Below are 24780 nucleotides of genomic sequence, written 5' to 3'. Positions count from 1 at the left end.
TTTAAGGCGACTGCCGGCGACTAGGCTGTCGCCGAACGTTTGCCGGGGTGTCGCGGGCATGATCGTGAGGAGTCTTCCAAGAATCGTAGTGGATCTCAGCGCGTCGCTGCAATATTTTCCAGATAGAAATCTCTCGGCGACAGCTGGCTTATCGCCAGGTATCGTTGCTTATTGCGGGCGCTGTTGCATGCTGTCCCCAGGTTTGCTAGGTTGTCGCAGATGCATTTTGAAGCACGTAATATTAAATTAAGTAAAATCATTTGAAGATACCATAAAATACTTGTGTTTAACCAATTTATTTACCGTCAGAACATTTGACAGGTAGATTGGAGGCGACAGTTTGACGGTCAGGTAAGCGTGGGAATTTCGCGATGTTTATAGCCATCAGCCATTACATTTAAAGTGGGCTCCCAACCCAGATATGCAACCCAGAAACCAGATATGCATCTCCCGTACATTTTCAAAGAATGTCCACACTCCGCACAAAAATCCATTCAACCATGTTTAAAATTAAGTTTCTTCATACTGCTATTAGTAAACTGGAAGTCAATCCAGTTTTGCCTTGTTACCGTGAAGCTTGGTTTTCAAGTAACTCAGGCAAGATGTTATGTTTCAGAACTCTCAAGTAATTACAGACTTGTCAGTGATTTCAGCAAAAATTAGGACGCCGGAGAAGCATTGATAAGCGTGGGAATTTTGCGATGTTTCCGATGACGGTGTAATCTCTTAGCCAGGGGAATTTTCGTGGTCATTGTCGTAGGGTAAAAGAAAATTTTGGCGATCTGCTACGACTTTGACAGTCGCCGGCAGTCACCTAAAAAATCGCCTAAGTGGGACAGGCCCTTTTAAGAAACAGCTTTATTCCTAGAGCTACAGCTGCTCTGAATCGGACCTGCTGAGAGCCCCCCATGATCTGCCTCTGCCCCCAGGGCCATCTGGCACAACTGACCTTGCATGAACCTTTTTGCACTTATTTTCCCCCTCCTTTTGTTGTTTTTGTTTTCGCTGTGTTTTATTTATTTTATAGCATCAATATGGAAGTGGCATTCTTAATCTCGTTGTACTTGTACAATGACAATAAAGATATATTGTATTGTATTGTGTGGTATCACTGATTTCAAACAATCGACGTGTGAATTTTATATATAATTCATTCCTCGCTTGGATACCAGTCCTAGAATTAGAGAATCTAATAGCTAATATTTGTGGAAAAGGTATTTTTCCCTCTCAGTGCGTGCGCTAAAATGTAGGGACATTTTTCCATCCATCAGTGTAATGTGTCCATAAATGACGTTAGGTTTTGTATGTTTTTGCACTTGTATTCTGTTTAAAGTTTGAATTTTAAAGTCTGAAGTTTGAAGTTTATTGAAGTTTATTACAATATTTTTGTATGCACTGTTGTATGTTCTTATCAACCTTTAAAAAAAAATTGTTTGAATATCAATAAAGGAAATTCCTGACATTTTGATGGAAAATTGATGCATGAAGTTATTGTATTTCAGAGTAGTTTCTCATGGCATCACTTTCAAATAGTCATGATGCAGAATAATTGGAAACCCTACCATACACCCCCTTTGAAAGGGAAACTGGGTGAAACGTGAATTGTCTTCAGTTGTCTTCAGTCTTCAGGGTCTTAGCTTGTCGCGGGTGGACGTAGGTTGACTTCGGTTGTTGTCGTAGGTGCGGTCGTAGGTGGACGTCCTACTTGTGACGATTGGGTCGCCGGTTGTCGGTAGCTTGCCATAGCTTGACGTCGACTAGGTGGTAGGTTGTTGTAGTTTGTCGTAGACATTGTCCTAGGGGGGGTCCAATCACTGGTTTCTCGGCGGCCTTCTAATGACAGTCGCCAGCAGTCGCCTTAAAAAACGCCTAACTGGGACAGGGCCTTCACTGAAATTAAAGGGAAAAGCAGATTCTTTTCCCAGAAGGATAATATCAACCTATTAACCTTCCCAGAAAGATGACATCAAATATCAACCTTCCCAGAAGGATAATATCCAGCAACACAGGTTTTTGCAATCACCTATTATTTTTAAGAACACCTACTGACCTTATGTTTAATTGCGAATGCATTTAATGACGTGAATTTAAACTGCCCGGCTGTAATGGTGGAATTCACTCACAGGTTCCTGGGTCATTTGTCCGGGCCTATGATTGTTAATGTACCAGCTTAAACTCGGAGATTATGGTTCAAAGACCAGTCGGAAAACAAAAGACGAGAATGATCCCAGGAATGATTGGGTTAACCTCACCTTTCCCTTCCTCCCCTCCCACCCACCTCCTCTCCCCTCTCCCACCTCCTCGTCTGCCTCCACTCCTCCCTCCCCCTCCTCTCGTGCTTCTCCACCCTCCCAGCCCTCCCCCCCTCCATCCCCTCCCTCCCTCCCCTTCTCTCCCACTTCCCCTTCCTCCTCTCCCACCCACTTCCTGTCCCCTTCTCCCCACCCTTCACACCCACTGCCCTTTCCTCCCCTCCCTCCTCCTCCTCCTCTCACCCTTCCCCTCCCCCACACTCCCCTCCCTCACACCTCTCCCTCCGTGACTCCAGATAGAAGTGAACGTGATGGAAGTGCAGTAATTTGCCGAGTTATTATTTCAGATTTTTGAACGCAATATCGAGTCCAAAAGGCTACAATGATCTATTACATCTTCCACCTTGTACTCTGTAGATGCCTCTCCTGCTTTCTAAGCTATCACAGGCCTTCCTACCTGGTATCCCTAACTTTTCACAACATTGTATACACCGGTCAGCCAAAACATTATGCCCACCTGCCTAATATGCTGTTGGTCCTCCGTGTGCAGCCCCATACGCAGCAGGGTGCGATGCACTGTGTATTGTGACACATTCCTCCCGTGACCACCATTAACATTTTCTGTGACTTGTGCCACAGTCGACCTTCTGTCGGTTCAGACCAGACGGGATAGCCTTCGTTGCCCTCACGCATTGATGAGCCTTGGGCGCCCAACACCCTGCCTGTCGCCGGTTTGTGGTTTGTCCCTCCTCGGGCCACTGTCGGTCGGTACTCACCACTGCTGACCGGGAGCACCCCACAAGCCTTGCCGTTTCACAGATGCTCTGACCCAGTCGTCTGGCCATAACCATTTGGCCCTTGTCAAAGTCGCTCAGGTCTTTACTCCTGCCCATTTCTCCTGCGTCCAACACATCAACTTCAAGAACTGACTGTTCACTTGCTGCCTAATATATCCCACCCCTTGCCAGGTGGCATTGTAAAAAGTTTATCAATGTTAGTCACATCGCCTGTCAGTGGTCATAATGTTTTGGCTGATCGGTGTATATCCCTAATTGTCTCGCTCTGTACTGGGCTCTCTGTGTAGTGCAGGTCTCCATGATGAGTTACACTAATTCCGTGTTCCAATCTGACTGTAGATGCCAATTGCATTTTCTATAACGAGGAGTTCATGGAGTGTACATGGGCCCACAGTGAAGGGGAAGTAAATTACACTCTGTATCACTGGTGAGTATGCCAGCCAGGGGCAACTGCTCAAGGCATTGCTGCCTTGCTACACTTTTCTATCACTAAGAATTTATTCCACATGTTGATGTTTCAATGCACTAAGATCAATAGATGTTCTTGTTTTTGCATCCGAGGTAAATGACTCCAGAGAATAAATCGTGAAATATCAGACATTCAGGGTTTAATATTACGTTAGTTCAATTCTGAACCATTTTAACACTTATATTCTAATTTGATTTCACAACCAGTCAATCATCATCAGAGATAGACACAAAAAGCTGGAGTCACTCAGCGGGACAGGCAGCATAACATGTATAACAGGTATAACAGAGCTTTATTTGTCGTTCGGCACCGAAGTACCGAACGAAACTACATAGCAGTCATAGAAAAAAAGAACACAAGACACATAACCCCAACACAAACGTCCATCACAGTGACTCCAAACACCCCCTCACTGTGATGGAGGCAACAAAACTTCCACTCTCTTCCCCACGCCCACGGACAGACAGCTCGTCCCCGACCGACCCGCACAGTCCCCGCACCGGGCGCTGAAATGTCCCGCGGCCGAACCGGGCGATGAAAGGCCCGCGACCAAGCCTTGCGCAGCTAAGTCCAGTGGCCGAGCCGCACCGGGCGATGTAAAGTCCCGTGGTCGAGCCGCACCTGCGATGTTAAGTCCCGTGGCCGAGCCGCACCGGGCGATGTTAAGTCCCGTGGTCGAGCCGCACCGGGCGATGTTAAGTCCCGCAGTCGAGCCGCACCAGCGATGAAAAGACCCGCAGCCGAGCCGCACCGGGCGATGTTAAGTCCCGCAGCCGAGCTGCACCGGGCGATGTAAAGTCCCGCGGCCGAGCCGCACCGGGCGATGTTAAGTCCCGCGGCCGAGCTGCACCGGGCGATGTAAAGTCCAGCGGCCAAGCCGCACCGGGCGATGTTAGGCCCCGCAGCCGAGCCGCACCCCACGCCGTGAGAGAAGGAATGGGTGACGTTTCACAGAATGCTGGAGTCACTCAGCGGGACAGGCAGCATCTCTGGAGAGAAGGAATGGGTGATGTTTCGGGTGGAGATTCTAATCAGAGGTTTATTCATCCAACCATTGAGCTGAGAGATTGCTGTGAACACCCGTCTGCTTCTGAAATCCTCTCTCAGAAACAAACCTTGATGTCTTCACCTAGTGTGGCCTGCATGTGAGGCTGCTGTCACTCCATTGTTTCTGACTCTCAACTATGTTTTGGAGTTGCGCAGCAAACATTTAGTTTAGTCTAGTTTAGAGATACAGCGCAGAAACAGGCCCTTCGGCCCACCAGGTCCGTGCCGACCAGCGATCCCCGCACATTAACACTACTCAACACACACACGAGGGACAATTTTACATTTACCAAGCCAATTAACCTACAAACCTGTACGTCTTTGGAGTGGGGAGGAAACTGAAGATCTCAGGAAAGATGCACGCAGGTCACGGGGAGACCGAACAAACTCCGTACAGACAACGCCCGTTGTCAGGATGGAACCCGGGTCTCCGGCGCTGTAAGGCAGTAGCTGCGCCACCGTGCCGCACAATTTAGGCTGAAATCAGTTGACCACCGATGCTGGAACTTGAAGGCCCTTGACTTTGTGAACAATTGCCTAAAGTACAAATGGCTCAAAGGAACGATTTAGCTGTCCTTTCAAAAGTGTGCACTGACACTTACCCCCAACCATGTCCACTACGAATCAATTTCAGGGACAGAAATTATTGGACTTTAGTTTGGCCACACTGTGTACAATTCTGCCTGGAGTTGGGGGCAGCAGCTGTAAGGAGAGTTCAGATAGTCCTTGCTTTCCCTCTCTATCCCGTCCCCTTTCCCAGTTCTCCCACTGTCTTCCTGTCTCCGTCCACATCCTATCTTTGTTCCGCCCCCTCCCCTGACATCAGCCTGAAGAAGGGTCTCGATCCGAAACATCACCCATTCCTTCTCTCCAGAGATGCTGCCTGACCCGCTGAGTTACTCCAGTATTGTGTGTCTAGCTACAAGGAGAGGTTGGGCGAATATACCATTAGTGTTCATAAGTTCATAAATCATTGGAGCAGAATAAGGCCATTCGGTCCATCGAGTCTACTCCACCATTCAATCATGGCTGGTCTATCTCTCCTTCTGTCCCCAGTGTAGATTATCTGGGATACATTTCTAGGCAGCTCTCTCTAATTGTGAATAATTTGACAATGTAGTGAGGTGCTAACTGTGTGATTTTTTGTTGACATTGAAGCCTTCATTTGCTAATATATATTTAATAAAAATTGAACAGCATCTCTTTTCCGCCTCTTGTAGGTATAACACTGAACCACCCCAGGAATGTAGGAACCACATTCAGCAGCATGGCTACAACGTAGGATGTCATTTCTCAGCCAGTGAGATAAAACAATTCACAGACTTTTACATTTTCAGAAATGGATCCAATGGCTCAGGAGATATTTCAAGAGAACCCCAAAAGTTTCAGCTCCAGAACCAAGGTAAGAGTGTTTGTAAATAACACGCAGGCTGCATGAGGGGTCAATTCAAAATTGTTAACTGTGAAACTTCACAGTTAAGGAAGTTACACTCTACTATTCCGACTCTTTAATGCTCATCTGCTTAACTGATTCAAGGATAGTCAAGAGACAGGAGTGTTTAATTGCCATATGTAACAAAACAGAACGATAAAATTCTTGCTTGCCATAGCATAACGGATCTGGAAACACAGTACTCAATAGGTAACGTAATAAAAACAAACACAAATCAATTAAAAAATCTAATATTAGTACAAAACAAAGCAAAAGCCCACAGTCCCCAGTGCAACCAAGACAGTTGGAAGTTTAGTTGCCGTTTCAGTGGGCAGTCACGGTGGCGCAGCGGTAGAGTTGCTGCCTTACAGCGAATGCAGCGCCGGAGACCCGGGTTCCATCCCAACTACGGGTGCTGTCTGTACGGAGTTTGTACGTTCTCCCCGTGACCTGCGTGGGTTTTCTCCAAGATCTTCGGTTTCCTCCCACACTCCAAAGACGCACAGGTTTGTAGGGTAATTGGCTTGGTAAAATGTAAAAATTGTCCCTAATGGGTGTAGGATAGTGGTAGTGTGTGGGGATCACTGGTCGGCGCGGACCCAGTGGGCCGAAGGACCTGTTTCCGTGCTGTATCTCTAAACTAAACCAAACCCATTAACCTCTGTAGCTCCATGTTGGCCAATCCATGCATTGGCAAAGTGATGCCAGAAGAGAATTTTCCTGATGGTAGTTGTAAGTTTTCCTTTTTCTAGATTGAGCAAGTGCCCTGTTGTTCCACCTTTGTAACCATACGTAACCTTTTGGATCTACCGTTTTCAATCTCTTTACTATCGTAGCCTTATCTAAAGCCATCTTTTCATGCTTTCTTCACGCCAGCCTCATGCTGCCTTGCACCTTCATTGCCTTCACCCTTTCTTGTACTCTCCCTCCCTTCCCCTTACTGTCTCGACCCTCGAGGAGAGTTAAAAATGGATTGGTGCAGATTAATGGAATGAATAATACCAGTTTCTCCGACTATTATTCATATTTTATAAATTTTTCATGTCATATTTTCCAATATAGCCTTTTCATATAGCCTTTTCCCAGTCTGTTAACAGACACAAAAAGCTGGAGTAACACAGCGGGGAGCAGGCAGCATCTCTGGAGAGAAGGAATGTGTGATGTTTCGGGTCGAGACCATTCTTCAGACCTCCATTCTGTCTGAAGAAGAGTCTCAACCCAAAACATCACCTATTCCTTCTCTCCAGAGATGCTGCCTGTCCCGCTGAGTTACTCCAGCTTTTTGTGTCTATCTTCGGTTTAAACCAGCATCTGCAGTTCATTCCCACACATCCCAGTCTGTTGATATTAACACCCTCCTTTCCAAAACCCCCCTCTGGGACCATACTAAAATATTTGATTATGATTCCTTCTGATATACAAAGCACTGTTTTAGCTTTATAACTGGACATTGTTAACAATTGATGCACAGACGTTAAAACAAAATAATGTTGGGATGATCTGAACTTTCCCTTTTGGTTTATGCAAGGTCTCCCATGATCATGTATTGTCTTTCTGCTGACTGGATAACCCGCAACAAAAGCTTTTCACTGTACCTCGGTACACGTAACAAAAAGGGCGGCACGGTGGCGCAGCGGTAGAGTTGTTGCCTTACAGCGAATGCAGTGCCGGAGACTCAGGTTCAATCCTGACTACGGGTGCTGTACTGTACGGAGTTTGTACGTTCTCCCCGTGACCTGCGTGGGTTTTCTCCGAGGTCTTCGGTTTCCTCCCACACTCCAAAGACGTACAGGTTTGTAGGTTAATTGGCTGGGCAAATGTAAAAATTGTTCCTAGTGGGTGTAGGATGGTGTTAATGTGCGGGGATTGCTGGGCGGCACGGACCCGGTGGGCCGAAGGGCCTGTTTCGGCGCTGTATCTCTAAATCTAAATCTAAAAATCTAAATAAACCAAACCGAACATTCTGGTACAAACCCCATCGACGTTGGTGAAAGGTGGATGGGTTGCGTCAGGTGGGACTGCTCTTTGATCTTTTAAAACAGGCAATAGATAACTCTAGCAGTCAGATCTAGCCTTAGTCCACTTCTCCATTGACTTCATCTCATCATTGATCATTTCCACGGCAACCAAATGCCCGGTAGTCTGCTCTGCATGGCCTGTTTGGATGGTCCATGGCTTAACGAAGCAAAGATTAATGCTATCTTTTGAATGTAACTAAATAATTCCAGAATATTCCATAGTGAATGTCAGCAACACATATCTCACAACACACACTTATTGATATGGAATGCACCAGTTTAACCGTGACACTGTGTAAAATCATGAGGAAAATTAAAATGTGCCAGTATTACTCTAAAGATTATTAATTACCATGAGAAAGTAAAAGCATTGTACTGGGGTCTGAAAGATGCATAAAGTTAAATACATGCCGTACCCTAAACCGACAGGTAACTGGAGACCCGTGAAACCTTTGGCTTAAAGGTGAATTAAACCAGTGAGTGTTTTCCCAGTCACTAGTTTGAATTAATGTTGTGCTTTAAATAATTCAAAATCTCAATTGCACTAAACTTGCTGTGTCATTTTTAAATGGTACACAACTGGAAAATTTTGCGTTTGGTAAAAGAAGCCTCCAACGTTAATTAAATGGAGGTAATTTCTGTCATGGAAATACTTTGTTCAAACATACACGAGACCTAACGGTGACTAAAGAGATATTGATTTTGATGGGGAGGATTGTGAAATTGTTGTTTATGCTGTGGTCAACGATGGAAAATTCTTCTCGCTGCAAGTCAAGGCCAATCACTATTCAGCACTTACCTAGTTGAAAAATAAAGCTTCTTTGTGGCTTCTGAACACATTGGAGTATGATCTACCAAACATGTCCCTCTGTTTCCAATCCCCCCGTGTAGTTATCTCCCATTTGCTTCAGGCTCAGTATCCCCATCTCTTTTTACGAATTACCCATCCATTTGAACTTCCACTCAACCTCACCTCCATTGCTGGATATTCCATCATTGCTTTCTCTGTAAATCCGTAGATTTTGAGGCTTTTTCTTACTGTTCACAGGAATGAATATTACTTACGTCAATACTATTAAGTTGCAACAACAGTTTAAAGGATTAGATTCTTGGATAAAGGGGTGCAACAATGAATAAGTAACAGTTATAGATTGTAACAATGGCTAATTAACAGATTACAGGCGCTCCTGAATAGACAATAGGCGCAGGATGAGGCCATTCGGCCCATCGAGCCAGCACCGCCATTCAATGTGATCATGGCTGATCATTCTCAGCTTACGATGGGGTCACGTTCCAAAAAACCCATCGCAAACCGCAAATATCGTAAGTTCGAAATGCATTTAATGCACGCGATCACGTGGCCGGAGACGAGTGGCTGTTCGCTATGGGTCCCTGCCAATTGCACCATCGCAAAGTCAAAATATCGCAAGTGGAAGCATCGTAAGCCGGGCACCACCTGTAGTGAAGGAGAAGTGAAAATACTATAACACTGTTGCTTCTGATATTTTGGTCTAAGGTCAAAGGCTAAGAAACATAGCTGAATCTAGTTGGAAGTCAATGATATTTAGAAATTAAATATTCCAGATTTTTAATGATCGAAATAAGGATACATTGGAGGAGTTTATTTAAAATGTACTGTGAGAGAACTGGAGTGAATGATTGCAGACTGAATTTGTTGTTGAATGCCTGATGGAATAAGTGTAGGAAGGAACTGCAGATGCTGGTTTAAACAGAAGAAAGACACAAAATGCCGGAGTAACTCAGCGGGACAGGCAGCATTTCTGGGAAAAAGGAATGGGTAATGCTTTGGGTCGAGACGTGTCGAGTCGAGAGTCTGAAGAAGGGACTCGACCCAAACGTCACCAATTCGTTCTCTCCCGAGGTGCTGCCTGTCCCGCTGAGTTACTCCAGCATTTTGTGTCTATCTTATGGAATAAATTCTCTTATGAGGATATATAAATGGATTGGATTGCTGACTGGCCCATTTATGTTTATGTGCCAAGAATCGCGTTAATGTATCAATGGAAAATGCAGAGTGTTCCCCTGGTAGTGCCAAAATAGCTTCACCGCCACTCAGTCTGCCTAAACCTACTGGATCTCCCGGTTGCTAAACACTTTAACTCCACCTCCCATGCCCACATTATTGAGGGAGTGCAGCGTAGGTTCACTAGGTTAATTCCCGGAATGGCGGGACTGTCGTATGTTGAAAGGCTGGAGCAATTAGGCTTGTATACACTGGAATTTAGAAGGATGAGGGGGGATCTTATTGAAACATATAAGATAATTAGGGGATTGGACACATTAGAGGCAGGAAACATGTTCCCAATGTTGGGGGAGTCCAGAACAAGGGGCCACAGTTTAAGAATAAGGGGTAGGCCATTTAGAACGGAGATGAGGAAGAACTTTTTCAGTCAGAGAGTGGTGAAGGTGTGGAATTCTCTGCCTCAGAAGGCAGTGGAGGCCAGTTCGTTGGATGCTTTCAAGAGAGAGCTGGATAGAGCTCTTAAGGATAGCGGAGTGAGGGGGTATGGGGAGAAGGCAGGAACGGGGTACTGATTGAGAGTGATCAGCCATGATCGCATTGAATGGCGGTGCTGGCTCGAAGGGCTGAATGGCCTACTCCTGCACCTATTATCTATTGTCTATTGTCTATTGACGTTTCTGTCCTGGGCCTCCTCCATTGTCAGAGTGAGGCCCAGCGCAAATTGGGGTAACAGCACCTCATATTGCACTTGGGTAGCTTACAGCCCAGCGGTATGAACATTGACTTATCTAACCAAGTAACCCTTGCTTTCCCTCTATCTCCATCCCTCCCCTTCGATCTTATCGAAACATATAAGATTATTAAGGGGTTGGGCACGTTAGAGGCAGGAAGCATGTTCCCAATGTTGGGGGAGTCCAGAACCAGGGGCCACAGTTTAAGAATAAGGGGTAGGCCATTTAGAACAGAGATGAGGAAAAACATTTTCAGTCAGAGTTGTAAATCTGTGGAATTCTCTGCTTCAGAAGGCAGTGGAGGCCAATTCTCTGAATGCATTCAAGAGAGAGCTAGATAGAGCTCTTAAGGATAGCGGAGTCAGGGGGTATGGGGAGAAGGCAGGAATGGGGTACTGATTGAGAATGATCAGCCATGATCACATTGAATGTCGGTGCTAGCTCGAAGGGCCGAATGGCCTACTCCTGCACCTATTGTCTATTGTCACTCTGAGTTCTCCAACCAGTCTGACTGTCCCCCTGATTACATTCTATCTCTGTATGTTTCATTGTCATCTTCCTGCCAGCTAACAATGATCTATTTTACATTTTCCTTGAGCAGCATCCCCTTTGATGTGTTGTTTTCACACCTTACCCTTCCTTATCTCTGTGTCTCCCTCTCCCCTGACTCTCAGTCTGAGGAAGGGTCTCGATCCGAAAAGTCTCCCATTCCTTCTCTCCAGAGATGCTGCCTGTCCCGCTGAGTTACTCCAGCATTTTGTGTTTATCTTCGGTGTAAACCAGCATCTGCAGTTCTTTCCTCCAGCTTTAAATACCATGTTGATCAGGGATATTTCTATGTGACAGTGTGAAGATTCTTCTCTACAGTACATTTCATAAAGTAAGCAATGAAGTTGAGCATCGAGCCAAATCCGTCAATAATGGAAAACTACACACAATAAGTGGTTGGCTCTACAATTTATCCATCGCCAGACTGGCGCATAAAGTTTAGTTTAGTTTAGAAATACAGTGCGGCCCACCGAGTCCGTACCGACCAGCAATCCCCGCACATTACCACTATCCTACACACACTAGGGACAATTTTGCATTTATACCAAGCCAATTAACCTACAGACCTGTACGTCTTTGGAGTGTGGGAGGAAAGCGATCTCGGAGAAAACCCACGCAGGTCACAAGGAGAACGTACAAACTCCCTACAGACAAGCACCCATAGTCAGGATCGAACCCGGGTCTCTGGCGTTCAAAGCGCTGTAAGGCAGCAACTCTACCGCTGCGCCACCGTGCCACTCGCAAATTTCAAAATATCTCAAAAGGCATATCACATAATAGATATTATATTTGTCCCTCTAAAAGTGATAAGAAGAAAAATGATAAAAAATAACAATCTGCAGATAATTATTTTTCAATTAACTAGTTACACACTATTTATACTATACTCAAATTTACTAATAACTATTTACAGAAATACATTTACAGTCAACATCAACAAATTTACCACACATAAATTGATTTATTTTTCTATCTTCTCACTAATAACATAATACAAACAAAACCACAATTCAATAGTCTGCATCATTCATCGAAACATAGAAACATAGGAAATAGGTGCAGGAGGAGGCCAGTTGGCCCTTCGAGCCAGCACCGTCATTCATTGTGATCAAGGCTGATCATCCACAAAGTAACCCGAGCCTGCCTTCTCCCCATACCCCTTGATTCCACTAGCCCCTAGAGCTCTATCTAACTCTCTTTTAAATTCATCCAGTGAATTGGCCTCTACTGCCTTCTGTGGCAGAGAATTCCACAAATTCAGAACTCTCTGGGTGAAAAAGTTTTTTTCTCATCTCAGTTTTAAATGGCCTCCCCTTTATTCTAAGACTGTGGCCCTGGTTCTGGACTCCCCCAACATTCGGAACATTTTTCCTGCATCTAGCTCGTCCAGTCCTTTTATAATTTAATACGTCTCTATAAGTCCCTCCCACAGAGGTTCCTAACACCAATCTATTCTGGTTTAATGGAAAAAGGCTTTAAATTTGCCATGGGTGTGTGATGCACAAGCTGATCATCCACTCTTCAACAGTTGTGGAGGGAACTAATAATAAATTCTACTTATCATTCCCCCCTGCAATCCTTTGATCTCCATGTCCAGCTCATGAATGCTGTCTCGTTGTGCTTGTTCTACACACCTTTCTCCCGTGTCTACGATAGATAAAGATCACCATCAGAAGCCCTCATTCCTTTCTCAGCCTCCCTTTGTTTCCACGTGTACATGTAGCTCACACCCTTGCTGTCTTTGGGCATTCGCGTGCCCAGCTGTTATCCCACCAGAGTGGGACCTATGTGATCAGACCTTGAAGAAGACCACTCCACCAATCCCACGCCCTGAGCCAGGCCTGTTCACGAACATGTCCTGGTACGCATGTCTCAATCCTCCATCTACGCCGCATCTGTGCCAAAAAAAGTCCTTCCCACCTTGCTTCCTGGAAAGACTCTATCCCCTACCAATTCCTCTGTATACGCTGCATCTGTGTCCCTCAACTCCATCTTATCCCCCCTGGTCCAATCCCTTCCTCCCGATGTCCAAGACACCTCACACACCCTTCGTCTCTTCAATGACTTCCATTTTCCAGGCCCTCACTCCCTCATCTTTACCATGGATATCCAGTCACTCCCCACCTCCATCCCCCTCCAGGAAGGTCTTAAAGCCCTCCGATTTTTCCTCGACCGCAGAATCAACCGATTTCCGTCTACTAACATTCTCCTCCGCCTAGCAGAGCTGGTTCTTACCCTCAACAACTTCTCCTTCGACTCCTCCCACTTCCTCCAAATCCGAGACATAGCTATGGGCACTCGCATGGGCCCCAGCTATGCCTGCCTCTTTGTAGGGTACGTCGAACAATCCCTGTTCCATGCGTACACTGGCCTTATCCCCGAGCTCTACCTCTGCTACATCGACAACTGCATCGGTGCTACCTCCTGCACCCGTGCAGAACTCTCTGACTGTAACTTCACGACTAATTTCCATCCTGCACTCAAATTCACTTGGACCATCTCCAATACCTCCCATCTCAATATTGTGCTTGGGCAGCTTACACCCCAGCGGTATGAACAATGACTTCTCTAACTTCAAGTAACCCTTGATCTCCCTCTGTCTCCATCCCCTCCCCCTTCCCAGTTCTCCGACCAGTCTTACTGCCTCCGACTACATTTTATCTCTGTTTGCTTTGTTGTTACCTTCTCCCAACTAACAATGGTCTATTCTACATTACCTACCTGATCTCCCGGTGGCTCAGCACTTTAACTCCCCCTCCCATTCCCAATCTGACCTTTCTGCCTTGTCAGAGTGAGGCCCAGCGCTAATTGGAGGAACAGCACCTCATATTTCGCTTGGGTAGTTTACACCCCAGCGGTATGAACATTGACTTCTCTAACTTCAAATAGCCTTTGCTTTCCCTCTCTCTCCATCCCCTCCCCCCTCCCAGTTCTCCCACCAGTCTTACTGTCTCAGACTACATTCTATCTTTGTCCCGCCCCCTCCCCTGACATCAGTCTGAAGAAGGGTCTCGACCCGAAACGTCACCCGTTCCTCTCCAGAGATGCTGCCTGTCTCGCTGAGTTACTCCAGCATTTTGTGTCTATCCTCGCATGTCTCACTATCCTGTTTATACTCATGACTATCCTCGAGCACAGATCTTGCAGATTAAACAATTTGGTTTCACTTTTCTTGTCTGAGAGTGTGGATGCCATACCATCCCATGGTACCTGACCTGAGAAGGTCTGAAGGTTAGACCTTTAAGTTAGTGGCTTTCATCTGAGTGCATTTGTCATCATTCCTTGGATTCTGATGTTGCATTTACCAAACGTGCAATTCCTAAAAATCCCTGAAGAGGCTGGATTAAACCTTCCCATCCAAGTCGTTACGATATCTGCATTTTGCATGGCTCCAATCCTGCTTCTGGTAGCATCTGGTAAATTCCCCATATGTTGCAAAACATACTTGGCTAATAAAGTATGATTATGATTATGATTATTCTGATTATGATTATTATGATTATGATTATCTTCCTCTTCTCACATTGGTCGGCTCTCTGGGTTTTTTGAGACTCTGCTGACAGAATTTATTCTCAGGAATATCTCCACCCATTCCTTGCCGAGAAATATTATTTATGACCACATACTTTTCAACTCACAAATGTATCTGATATTTTTTCCCCTCATACTTGCGACATCCTCAGCAGTAACAATCTATTGTTATTGCCAGTGTAGAGTGGACACGATCTTCTCTATATTTTGTTCAGGATATTGTGCATCTTATGCAACAGTGCTTTCCTATACAGTATTGTTGTCTAGTAACGTAAGTAAATGGGACAGAATTTCTAGCAGAAATCCATTATAACTGGTAAACAACAACTAACTAGCAATAGTGGTTGAAACAACAATGGAGTCCTAGCACATGGTACACAGAGTTCTTAAAGATACTCACATAATCTAATTTAAAGCAGACAATAGTGGGTGGGTGAGTTTTCGTTTCAACTCTCACAGTTTTTATTTTTACAGTGTTATTTTAGGAATAGTGTGAATGTTGATGTGTCAGTACTCAATCTTCGCATTCAATTCGCACATTAATATGTTCAAAACTGATGCTGGAGTTTGAAACACAGACCAATTGTTCACTTTACTTCAGCTGAACCATCAATGTTTTCTCAAAGAAACTCTCTCTGACATGAAGGAAGGGGTGACGTTTCAGGTCGAGACCCTTCTTCAGACTGGGACTCAAGGAGAGGTAGAGTCAGCCTGAAGAAAAGCCTTGACCCAAAACGTCACCCATTCCTTCTCTCCAGAGATGCTATCTGACCCGCTGAGTTACTCCAGCACCTTGTGTCTATCTTCAGTGTAAACCACCACCATCTGTAGTTCCTTCCTGCACTCTCCGACATGCTTGTTTCCAACCACTTTTGTAACAGTTCAAAACCTCTACTTTTCAGTGAAACCCTTTGCTCCTGGGAACCTGGTGGTGAATGCCACTGAGAACAACGGCCTTCTCCTGAGTTGGCATTCCCCAATGCCAGCGGTCGCTTGCCTGGAGTTTGAAGTCAGGTACCGGAACATGGACAAGGAATGGCAGGTACATAGTGGCAGTGACCTCACCACTAACATCAGTTTTATCTTAGAAAATAAAGACTAACGACTAATTTTTAAGAACTGGATGTGGCATCCTTAATCAAAAGGCAATTAGGCTGAAAGTCTCTCTTTCCCAACTAGGTTGCATCAAACTGCTCTGTGTAGTTCCTTTCACAAGACTGGTAGCAAATGTCTGGTGTGAATAGGGGTGCCAACTTTCTCACTCCCAAATAAGGGACAAAGGGTGACGTCACCGCCCCACGCCCCACCCAGCCAGCGGCCATGTGCTCCCGCTCCACCAATGGCGACCGCTCGGGCCGGGATGCGGGTTGCTATGCAACCTCCATTAAGCGGCCTCCGGGCCAACACTGTCCGGGCCTACAGCGGTACGCGGGCCTACAGTGTCTGGGCCTACAGTGTCTGGGCCTAGAGTGTCCGGGCCTACAGTGCCCGGGCCTACAGTGTCCAGGCCTACAGCGCCCCCCGGGCCTAATACAGGACAAGGGCAGTCCCATACGGGACAAACCAATTTAGCCCAATATATGTGATGCTAATATGGGACAGTTGGCAACCATAGGTGTGAAGTTGATGAAAACACTGTAGGATCTGGGATGATAAAGGCCTGATCCTGGAGAAAGGAGTTATGTTACATTGATGCACACATGCCAACCATGATTGGTCTGTGGAGAACCATTCTACTGCTGTTAAGCCACACGTGGACAATGTTTAGTTTAGTTTAGAGATACAGCACGGAAACAGGTTCTTCGGCCCACTGAATCTGCACCGAGCCCACACATTAACACTATCCTACACACGCTAGGGACAACTTTACACTTGTATTGAGCCAATTAGTCAACAAACCTGTACATCTTAGGAGTGTGGCAGGAAACCGAAGATCTCGGAGAAATCCCACGTGGTCACAGGGAGAACGTATAAACTCAGTCCAGACAGCACCCTGGTCAGAATCGAACCCGAGTCTCCGGCGCTGTAAGACAGAAACTCTACTTGCCTACGCCAAACAAGAAGTCACAAGCCTGAGGGTAATAATTGACAATGATCTTAATTTTATATCTCACATAAATATGGTAACAAAGTGCGCTTTCTATCACCTCAGAAATATTGCTAAAGTACAGCCTATCTTAACTCAACATGACTGTAACAACCTCATACATGCTTTCATATCAAGCAGGCGTGATTACTGTAATGCCTTATTTACCCGTCTGTCTTCAAAATCCACCAACAAGTTACAGCTCATTCAACACGCCGCAGAACGGCTTTTAACGTATACCAAGTACAGGGAATATATCACCCCAGTATTACACTCCCTTCATTGGCTGCCTGTGAGATCCAGGATAGACTATAAATTCCTCTTTCTTGTCTGTAAAGCCCTAAATGGCTGAGGAGCAGCATATTTTACAGTTCCTCCTTCCCTCTGCCCCGACTCCAGCGCTCAGGTCTGCTGATGCCGGCCTGGTGGCCTCTCAATGCCACTATGGATGCTGACTATGGGTACTGTCTTTACGGAGTTTGCATGTTCTCTCCGTGAATGCATTGTTTTTCTCTGTGTGCTCTGCTTTCCTCCCACACTCCAACGACATGCAGGTAGGGGGTCAATTGGCTTCAGTTAAAATTGTAAATTGTCCCTAAACTCAGGGACAGTGAGAGTGTACAGGGTGATTGCTGGTGGATGCAGACACAGTGGGCCACAGTGCTTGTTTTAATGCTGTATCACTAAACTAAACTAAGCGAAATATTAGGCTACAAGGGACTTTCATATATATATATCATATCATATCATATCATATACAGCCGGAAACAGGCCTTTTCGGCCCACCAAGTCCGTGCCGCCCAGCGATCCCCGTACATTAACACTATCCTACACCCACTAGGGACAATTTTTACATTTACCCAGCCAATTAACCTACATACCTGTACGTCTTTGGAGTGTGGGAGGAAACCGAAGATCTCGGAGAAAACCCACGCAGGTCACGGGGAGAACGTACAAACTCCTTACAGTGCAGCACCCGTAGTCAGGATCGAACCTGAGTCTCCGGCGCTGCATTCGCTGTAAAGCAGCAACTCTACCGCTGCGCTACCGTGCCGCCCATTTTATACTTTGTATAAGGTCACACCACATACTTCGACTATTATGATCTCGATACCTCGTGCAACTGAAAATTTATTGTCTTATTAGTTGTTCTATGTTCATTTGTCGTGTTGTTGCATTAATGTGCCTGTAAAGCTGCAGCCAATAAGAATGTCATTATTCCGGATGTGGTGCATATGACGATTGAATATGACCCATGAATAGTCTGGAGGTATGCCATCATCTTCCATTGACTTCTCGTTTTTCTCCACATAGAAAGCCTTTGTCTTGCAGCAAACAAACTTCAATTTGCCAAGCGTGGATCCAGAGAAGCTCTACACCTTTCAAGTGAAAAGCAAGGTGAACAAATACTGTGGCACCACTAAGTTGTGGAGTGAGTGGAGCCCCCCTGTTCACTGGGGTAGAAATGACACAGGTAAATGATGTTTTTCTGTTGTATAATCTTGGAAGTATAGAAGCCTACAGCCCAGAAGGAGATCCAATTGGCCCAAAGATAGACACAAAAAGCTGGAGTAATTCAGCAGGACAGGCAGCATCTCTGGAGAGAAGGAACGGGTGACGTTTTGGGTCGAGATCCTTCTTCAGACTTGGCCCACCTATAGTGCATGCACTATTTGAAAGATCGATCAAGCAGGAATGACGGTGGAACAGCAATGGCAGGACTTTCTGGGAATAATACAGAAGATGCAGGATCATTTCATTCCAAAGAGGAAGAAAGATTCTAAGGGGAGTAAGAGGCAACCATGGCTGACAAGGGAAGTCAAGGACAGTATAAAAATAAAAGAGAAGAGGTATAACATCGCAAAGATGAGCGGGAAGCCAGAGGATTGGGAAACTTTTAAAGATCAACAGAAGATAACTAAAAAGGCAATACAGGGAGAAAAGCTGAAGTACAAAGGTAAGCTAGCCAATGATATAAAGGAGGATCGTTAAAGCATCTTTAGGTATGTGAAGAGGAAAAAATTAGTTAAGACAAATGTGGGTCCATTGAAGACAGAAACAGGTGAATTTATTATGGGGAACAAGGAAATGGCAGACGAGTTGAACAGGTACTCTGGTTCTGCCTTCACTGAGGAAGACATAATCTCCCAGATGTACTAGGGGACAGAGGACCTAGGGAGAGGATGGAACTGAACAAAATTCACATTAGGCAGGAAATGGTGTTGGGTAGACTGATGGGACTGAAGGCTGATAAACCCCCAGGGCCTGATGGTCTGCATCTCAGGGTACTCAGGGAGATGGCTCTAGAAATCGTGGATGCATTTGTAATCATTTTCCAATGTTCTATAGATTCAGAATCAGTTCCTGTGGATTGGAGGGGCTAATGTTATCCCACTTTTTAAGAAAGGAGGGAGAGAGAAAGCAGGGAATTATAGACCAGTTAGCCTGACATCGGTGGTGGGAAGATGCTGGAGTCGATCATTAAAGATGTAATTATTCATAAAATGCTGGAGTAACTCAGCAGGTCAGGCAGTAGTAGGAACAGCACCTCATATTTTGCTTGGATAGCTTACACCCCAGCGGTATGAACATTGACTTCTCTAACTTCAAATAGCCTTTGCTTTCCCTCTCTCTCCATCCCCTCCCCTTTCCCAGTTCTCCCACCAGTCTTACTGTCTGCGACTACATTCTATCTCCGTCTGAAGAAGGGCCTCGACCCATTCTTTCTCTCCAGAGATGCTGCCTGTCCCGCTGAGTAACTCCAGCATTTTGTGTCTGCCCAGCCACTCTCTCAGGAACAACATTTTGAAAGCAGCTTTACCTGAACCTAGAATGTGTGGTTGGTTTGATTTATCCCTTTTTCAAACACTATACTCATCTTGACTACATTGTAATTTATTTTAAATGAATGTTCATCCTGCACTAGGTGGTTAAGTATGCATAGTTCTTTATCCGGACCTCATTTAACATCGTCCGACCCCTTCTTTGTTCAATGTTATTTCTTTCGCAAAGCTTTCCTGAACACTGTAAAGAAACTCACTATTCTTTAGACATGAGATAGAATGTGTGAAGGTTATAACCATACGACCTCTGCTCAATGTCTGTATTTATACGGTCTACCACTTCCCTGCCACGATCAGAGACCCACATACTATTTCCACTGAAGAGTTCAATCTTACCCTTTTTCTACCTAAACGTAACAGCCTGCATTTTCAACATTATACCCTTTCTCGCCATCTAAGTGGCTTTATCTTTAACAGCTCAGGCTTCCTCCACCAATGGGGTTGCCAACTGTCCCATATTAGCCATGACATCCCGTATTTTGGGCTACATTGGTTTGTCCTGTACGGGACCGCCCATGTCCCGTATTAGACCCGGGGTGCGCTGTAGGCCGGGACGCTGTAGGCCGGGACGCTGTAGGCCGGGACGCTGTAGGCCGGGACGCTGTAGGCCGGGAAGCTGTAGGCCGGGATGCTGTAGGCCCCGACGCTGTAGGCCCCGACACTGTAGGCCCCGACACTGTAGGCCCCGACACTGTAGGCCCCAACACTGTAGGCCCCAACACTGTAGGCCCGGACGCTGTAGGCCCCGACGCTGTAGGCCCGGACGCTGTAGGCCCCGACGCTCTAGGCCCCGATGCTGTAGGCCCCGACGCTGTAGGCCCCGACGCTGTAGGCCCCGATGCTGTAGGCCCCGACGCTGTAGGCCCGGACGCTGTAGGCCCCGACACTGTAGGCCCCGACACTGCAGGTTTCCGACATTTTAGGTCCGGACAGTGTAGGCCCGGAGGCCCGGGCGTCGCCTATCGGAGGATGCGTAGCTGCCGCCCGGGCTGCCGCCATTGGTGGAGCGGGAGCACGTGGCCGCTGGCTGGGTGAGGTCACGTGGGGCGCGGGGCGGTGACGTCACCTTGTCCCGTATTTGGGAGAGAGATAGTTGGCACCCCCTATCCACCAACCACCCACTTTTTATTTTGTATTTGGCGTGGTCTGCACAATCTGCCGCTGACGTGGGCAAATGCAAGCTTTCCAACCTGTCGTTCAATGGTGCTGGGAAAATGACGGGTAAATATCCTCAAAGTTTTTTACTTATTGACTCTTATGGCCTCTTGTTTACTTCCCAATATTTGCCCAACTTTCAGCCATTACCCACCCCACCAAGGTGGATTTATACCTGAATTTCTCACAGTTTGATCCCTATAATCTATGTATCTTGGTTTGGTTTAGTTTAATTTAGAGATACAGCGCGGAAACAGGCCCTTTGGCCCACTGAGTCCGCACCGACCAGCGATCCCCACACACTAACACTAACCTACACACACTGGGGACAATTTTACATTCATACCAAGCCAATTAATCTACAAACCTGTACGTCTTTGGAGTGTGGGAGGTGGCCCAAGACCCATGCAGGTCAATAGATAATAGACAATAGGCCATTCGTAGGAGTAGGCCATTCGGCCCTTCGAGCCAGCACCACCATTCAATGTGATCATGGCTGATCATTCACAATCAGTACCCCGTTCCTGCCTTCTCCTCATATCCCCTGATACAGGTCACGGGGAGAATGTACAAACTGTACAGACAAGCACCCATAGTCAGGATCAAACCCGGGTCTCTGGCACTGTAAGGCAATAGCTCTACCACTGTGCCACCGTGCCACCAATTATATGGAGAAGATTGATTTTAATGGGATAATAAAAATCCAGTGATATGTATGCCTAAAATGCTTCTTAGCTTAAATAATGTAAATGTGTGATCACATTCCCATTCTAAGAGCAATTCCATGGAAGAGATCGGGCTGATTCGTGATTACTACCAAGCTGCCAAATTAGTGTAAGGACAAAAACAAACACCTTGAATTTCCCTTGCATCTGCAAAGGCATGTTGAGTATCTGCTGTAAATTGTCATCCTTACGAGACTACCACTTGGAAATGGGCGTTAAGAATTATCCTTTCATGGGGAAGGGCCTCTCATGATGCTTCAGGTTAATTGTAGGTTAATTAGTTTGGTATAAATTACTTTGGTAGAGTTACTGCCTTACAGCAAATGCAGTGCCAGAGACCCGGGTTCTATCCCGACTACGGGTGCTGTCTGTACGGAGTTTGTACGTTCTCCCCGTGACCTGCGTGGGTTTTCTCCGAGATCATCGTTTTCCTCCCACACTCCAAAGCCGTACAGGTCTGTAGGTTAATTGGTTTGGTAAATGTAAAAATTGTCCCTAGTGGGTATAGGATAGTGTTAATGTGCGGGGATCGCTGGTCGGCGCGGACCCGGTGGGCCGAAAGGGCCTGTTTCCGCGCTGTATCTTTAAACTAAATTTAAGGGCACTTGCCAGAGCTAAGTTCATTGCACCAGTTAGGCCCCAACTCAGGTAGGGTCCCTTTAGTCAGAAGGAAGCAGACGTTACAGCTGTGGTGAGATAGAACATCTGCAGAATAGGCTCATTTTGAGATTATTGCATATCGCACTATTCTGATCTAACCTGGCCTGAAAGATCACAGCTGCAATGTCTCAGCACTTCTCAGCCAGGGTGAGAGGGAACTGAAAACTGTGGAGAATGGGCGGCCTGGTGATGTGCCCATTGCTCCTTGTTCTGAAAGTGCAAGTGTTTGGGTGTGGACAAAGCAGCACTTGGATTGCCTGATGGGCAGTCTTTAGCTGAAATACCAGCTCAAGAACTGAACAAGAGCTGCTGCCTTGCAGCGCCAGAGACCCGGGTTCGACCCTGACTATGGATGCTATCTGTATGGAGTTTTTACGTTCTCCCCGTGATCTGTGTGGGTTTTCTCCGAGATCTTCAGATTTCCTCCCACACTCCAAAGACGTACAGGTTTGTAGGTTAATTGGCTTCTTCTTCTTCTTCTTCTTCTTAAGCCCTTGGCTCCTCTAGGGAGCATAGGCCATTGACAAATGTCCTCCACCTCACTCGGTCGTTGGCCGTTCTTTCGAGATCCGCCCAGTTGAGCCCACTCCCAGACATTTCTGCCTGGACCCCTCTTCTCCAGCTGTTCCTGGGGCCACCTCTTTTCCTTTTTCCTTGGGGGTTCCATTTCAGGGCTTGCCGGGTGATGTTTGTGGCAGGTTTTCTGAGGGGGTGTCCAATCCAACTCCATTTTCTCTTTCGAATTTGTAAGTCAATGGGATCGTGGCTTGTTCTTTTCCACAGGTCCACATCTCCTCCAGATGTTTAGTATTCTCCTGAGGCAGGTGTTAATGAATGTTGGCAGCCTGTTTGTTGTGTGTTTTGTTGTTCTCCATGTCTCTGCTCCACACAGCATTACCTGCTTCACATTTGAGTTAAAGATGCGTATTTTGGTGTTGATTGAGATGTATTTTGAGCTCCAGATCTTCCTGAACATGTTAAGCACCACCCTAGCCTTATTGATTCTACTTTTTATGTCTGCATCTGCCCCTCCGGTGGTGTCCACAACACTGCCTGGGTATATGAATGTTTCTACCTGCTCCAGGACAGTGCTGTGCGTGAGGATAGGGTTGCTGGTTTTGGAGTGGATCCTCATCACCTGTGTCTTTGCTGTATTGGGTGTAAGACCAGGTTTTGTTGCAGCTTGTAAGAGTCTGTCCGTCTTCTCCTGCATTTCTTGATTGGCTTGGTGCAATGTAAAGTTGTCCCTAGTGTGTATGTGTGTGTAGGGATCGCTGGTCGGTATGGACTTGGTGGGCCGTAGGGCCTGTTTCCGCGCTGTATGTGTGTGTGTATGTATGTGTGTGTGTGTAGGGATCGCTGGTCGGTATGGACTTGTTGGGCCGTAGGGCCTGTTTCCGCGCTGTATCTAGAGACTAAACAAAACCAAACTAAACTCGAGGAGGAACAGCTACTTTCCTACAACCACACAACCCAAATCCTACCTCGACCACAAAGCATTTCCGGGTCATCTCCTGCACTGCAGTGGACTTGTTTTCCATAAGTGTGCTATGCACCAATTTTCTTTCTTGCACGGACTTTTTTTCTTTTTGCTGTCTTGCAGAATTTTATGTGTGTTTTATGTACAACTTATCTCTGTGCTATAGATCAGATATATAGTCTGAGTCTACAGTATGTGCTGGTGGTGATGCTGCCAGCAAGATTTTCATTGTATCTGAATCCCTCCACACCTCACCCCCCTTTCACCCGTACTTGTGAATTTGACAATAACCTTGACTTGACTTGACTTGAGTAGGAAAAAAACCAATTTCTCTACATCGGCGAGACCAAGCGCAGGCTCGGCGATCGTTTCGCTGAACACCTCCGCTCAGTCCGTCTCAACCTACCTGATCTCCCGGTGGCTCAGCACTTCAACTCCCCCTCCCATTCCCAATCTGATCATAGGTTCACGAGATTGATCCCCGGGATGGAGGGACTGTCATATGAGGAAAGATTGAAAAGACTAGGCTTGTATTCACTGGAGTTTAGAAGGATGAGAGGGGATCTTATAGAAACATATAAAATTATAAAAGGACTGGACAAGCTAGATGCAGGAAAAATCTTCCCAATGTGGGCGAGTCCAGAACCAGGGGCCACAGTCTTAGAATAAAGGGGAGGCCATTTAAAACTGAGGTGAGAAAAAAAGTTTTCACCCAGAGAGTTGTGAATTTGTGGAATTTTCTGCCACAGAAGGCAGTGGAGGCCAAATCACTGGATGGATTTAAGAGAGAGTTAGATAGAGCTCTAGGGACTAGTGGAATCAAGGGATATGGGGAGAAGGCAGGCACGGGTTACTGATTGGGGACGATCAGCCACGATCACAATGAATGGCGGTGCTGGCTCGAAGGGCCGAATGGCCTCCTCCTGCACCTATTTTCTATGTTTCTATGACCTTTCTGTCCTGGGCCTCCTCTATTGTCAGAGTGAGGCCCAGCACAAATTGGAAGAACAGCGCCTCATAT

At 46.2% G+C, this 24780-nt stretch overlaps 1 protein-coding gene across 2 annotated transcripts in view; it reads left to right on the top strand.

Moving 5' to 3' along the window:
• Positions 1 to 24780, top strand: part of LOC144600318 (cytokine receptor common subunit gamma-like) — a 47080-nt gene that overhangs the window by 5691 nt on the left and 16609 nt on the right. For both annotated transcript variants that reach the window (XM_078411887.1, XM_078411886.1), the window contains exons 2-5: positions 3389 to 3476; positions 5786 to 5967; positions 15713 to 15852; positions 18211 to 18370. In XM_078411887.1, coding sequence (XP_078268013.1) covers positions 3389 to 3476; positions 5786 to 5967; positions 15713 to 15852; positions 18211 to 18370 — 570 coding nt within the window. The remainder of the gene's footprint in view (positions 1 to 3388; positions 3477 to 5785; positions 5968 to 15712; positions 15853 to 18210; positions 18371 to 24780) is intronic.

The sequence above is a fragment of the Rhinoraja longicauda genome, chromosome 15 (assembly GCF_053455715.1).
Source record: "Rhinoraja longicauda isolate Sanriku21f chromosome 15, sRhiLon1.1, whole genome shotgun sequence".
Lineage (NCBI taxonomy): Eukaryota > Metazoa > Chordata > Chondrichthyes > Rajiformes > Arhynchobatidae > Rhinoraja > Rhinoraja longicauda.
The sequence above is the reverse complement of the archived record's forward strand: the minus strand, read 5'-3'. Positions and strand labels throughout refer to the sequence as shown.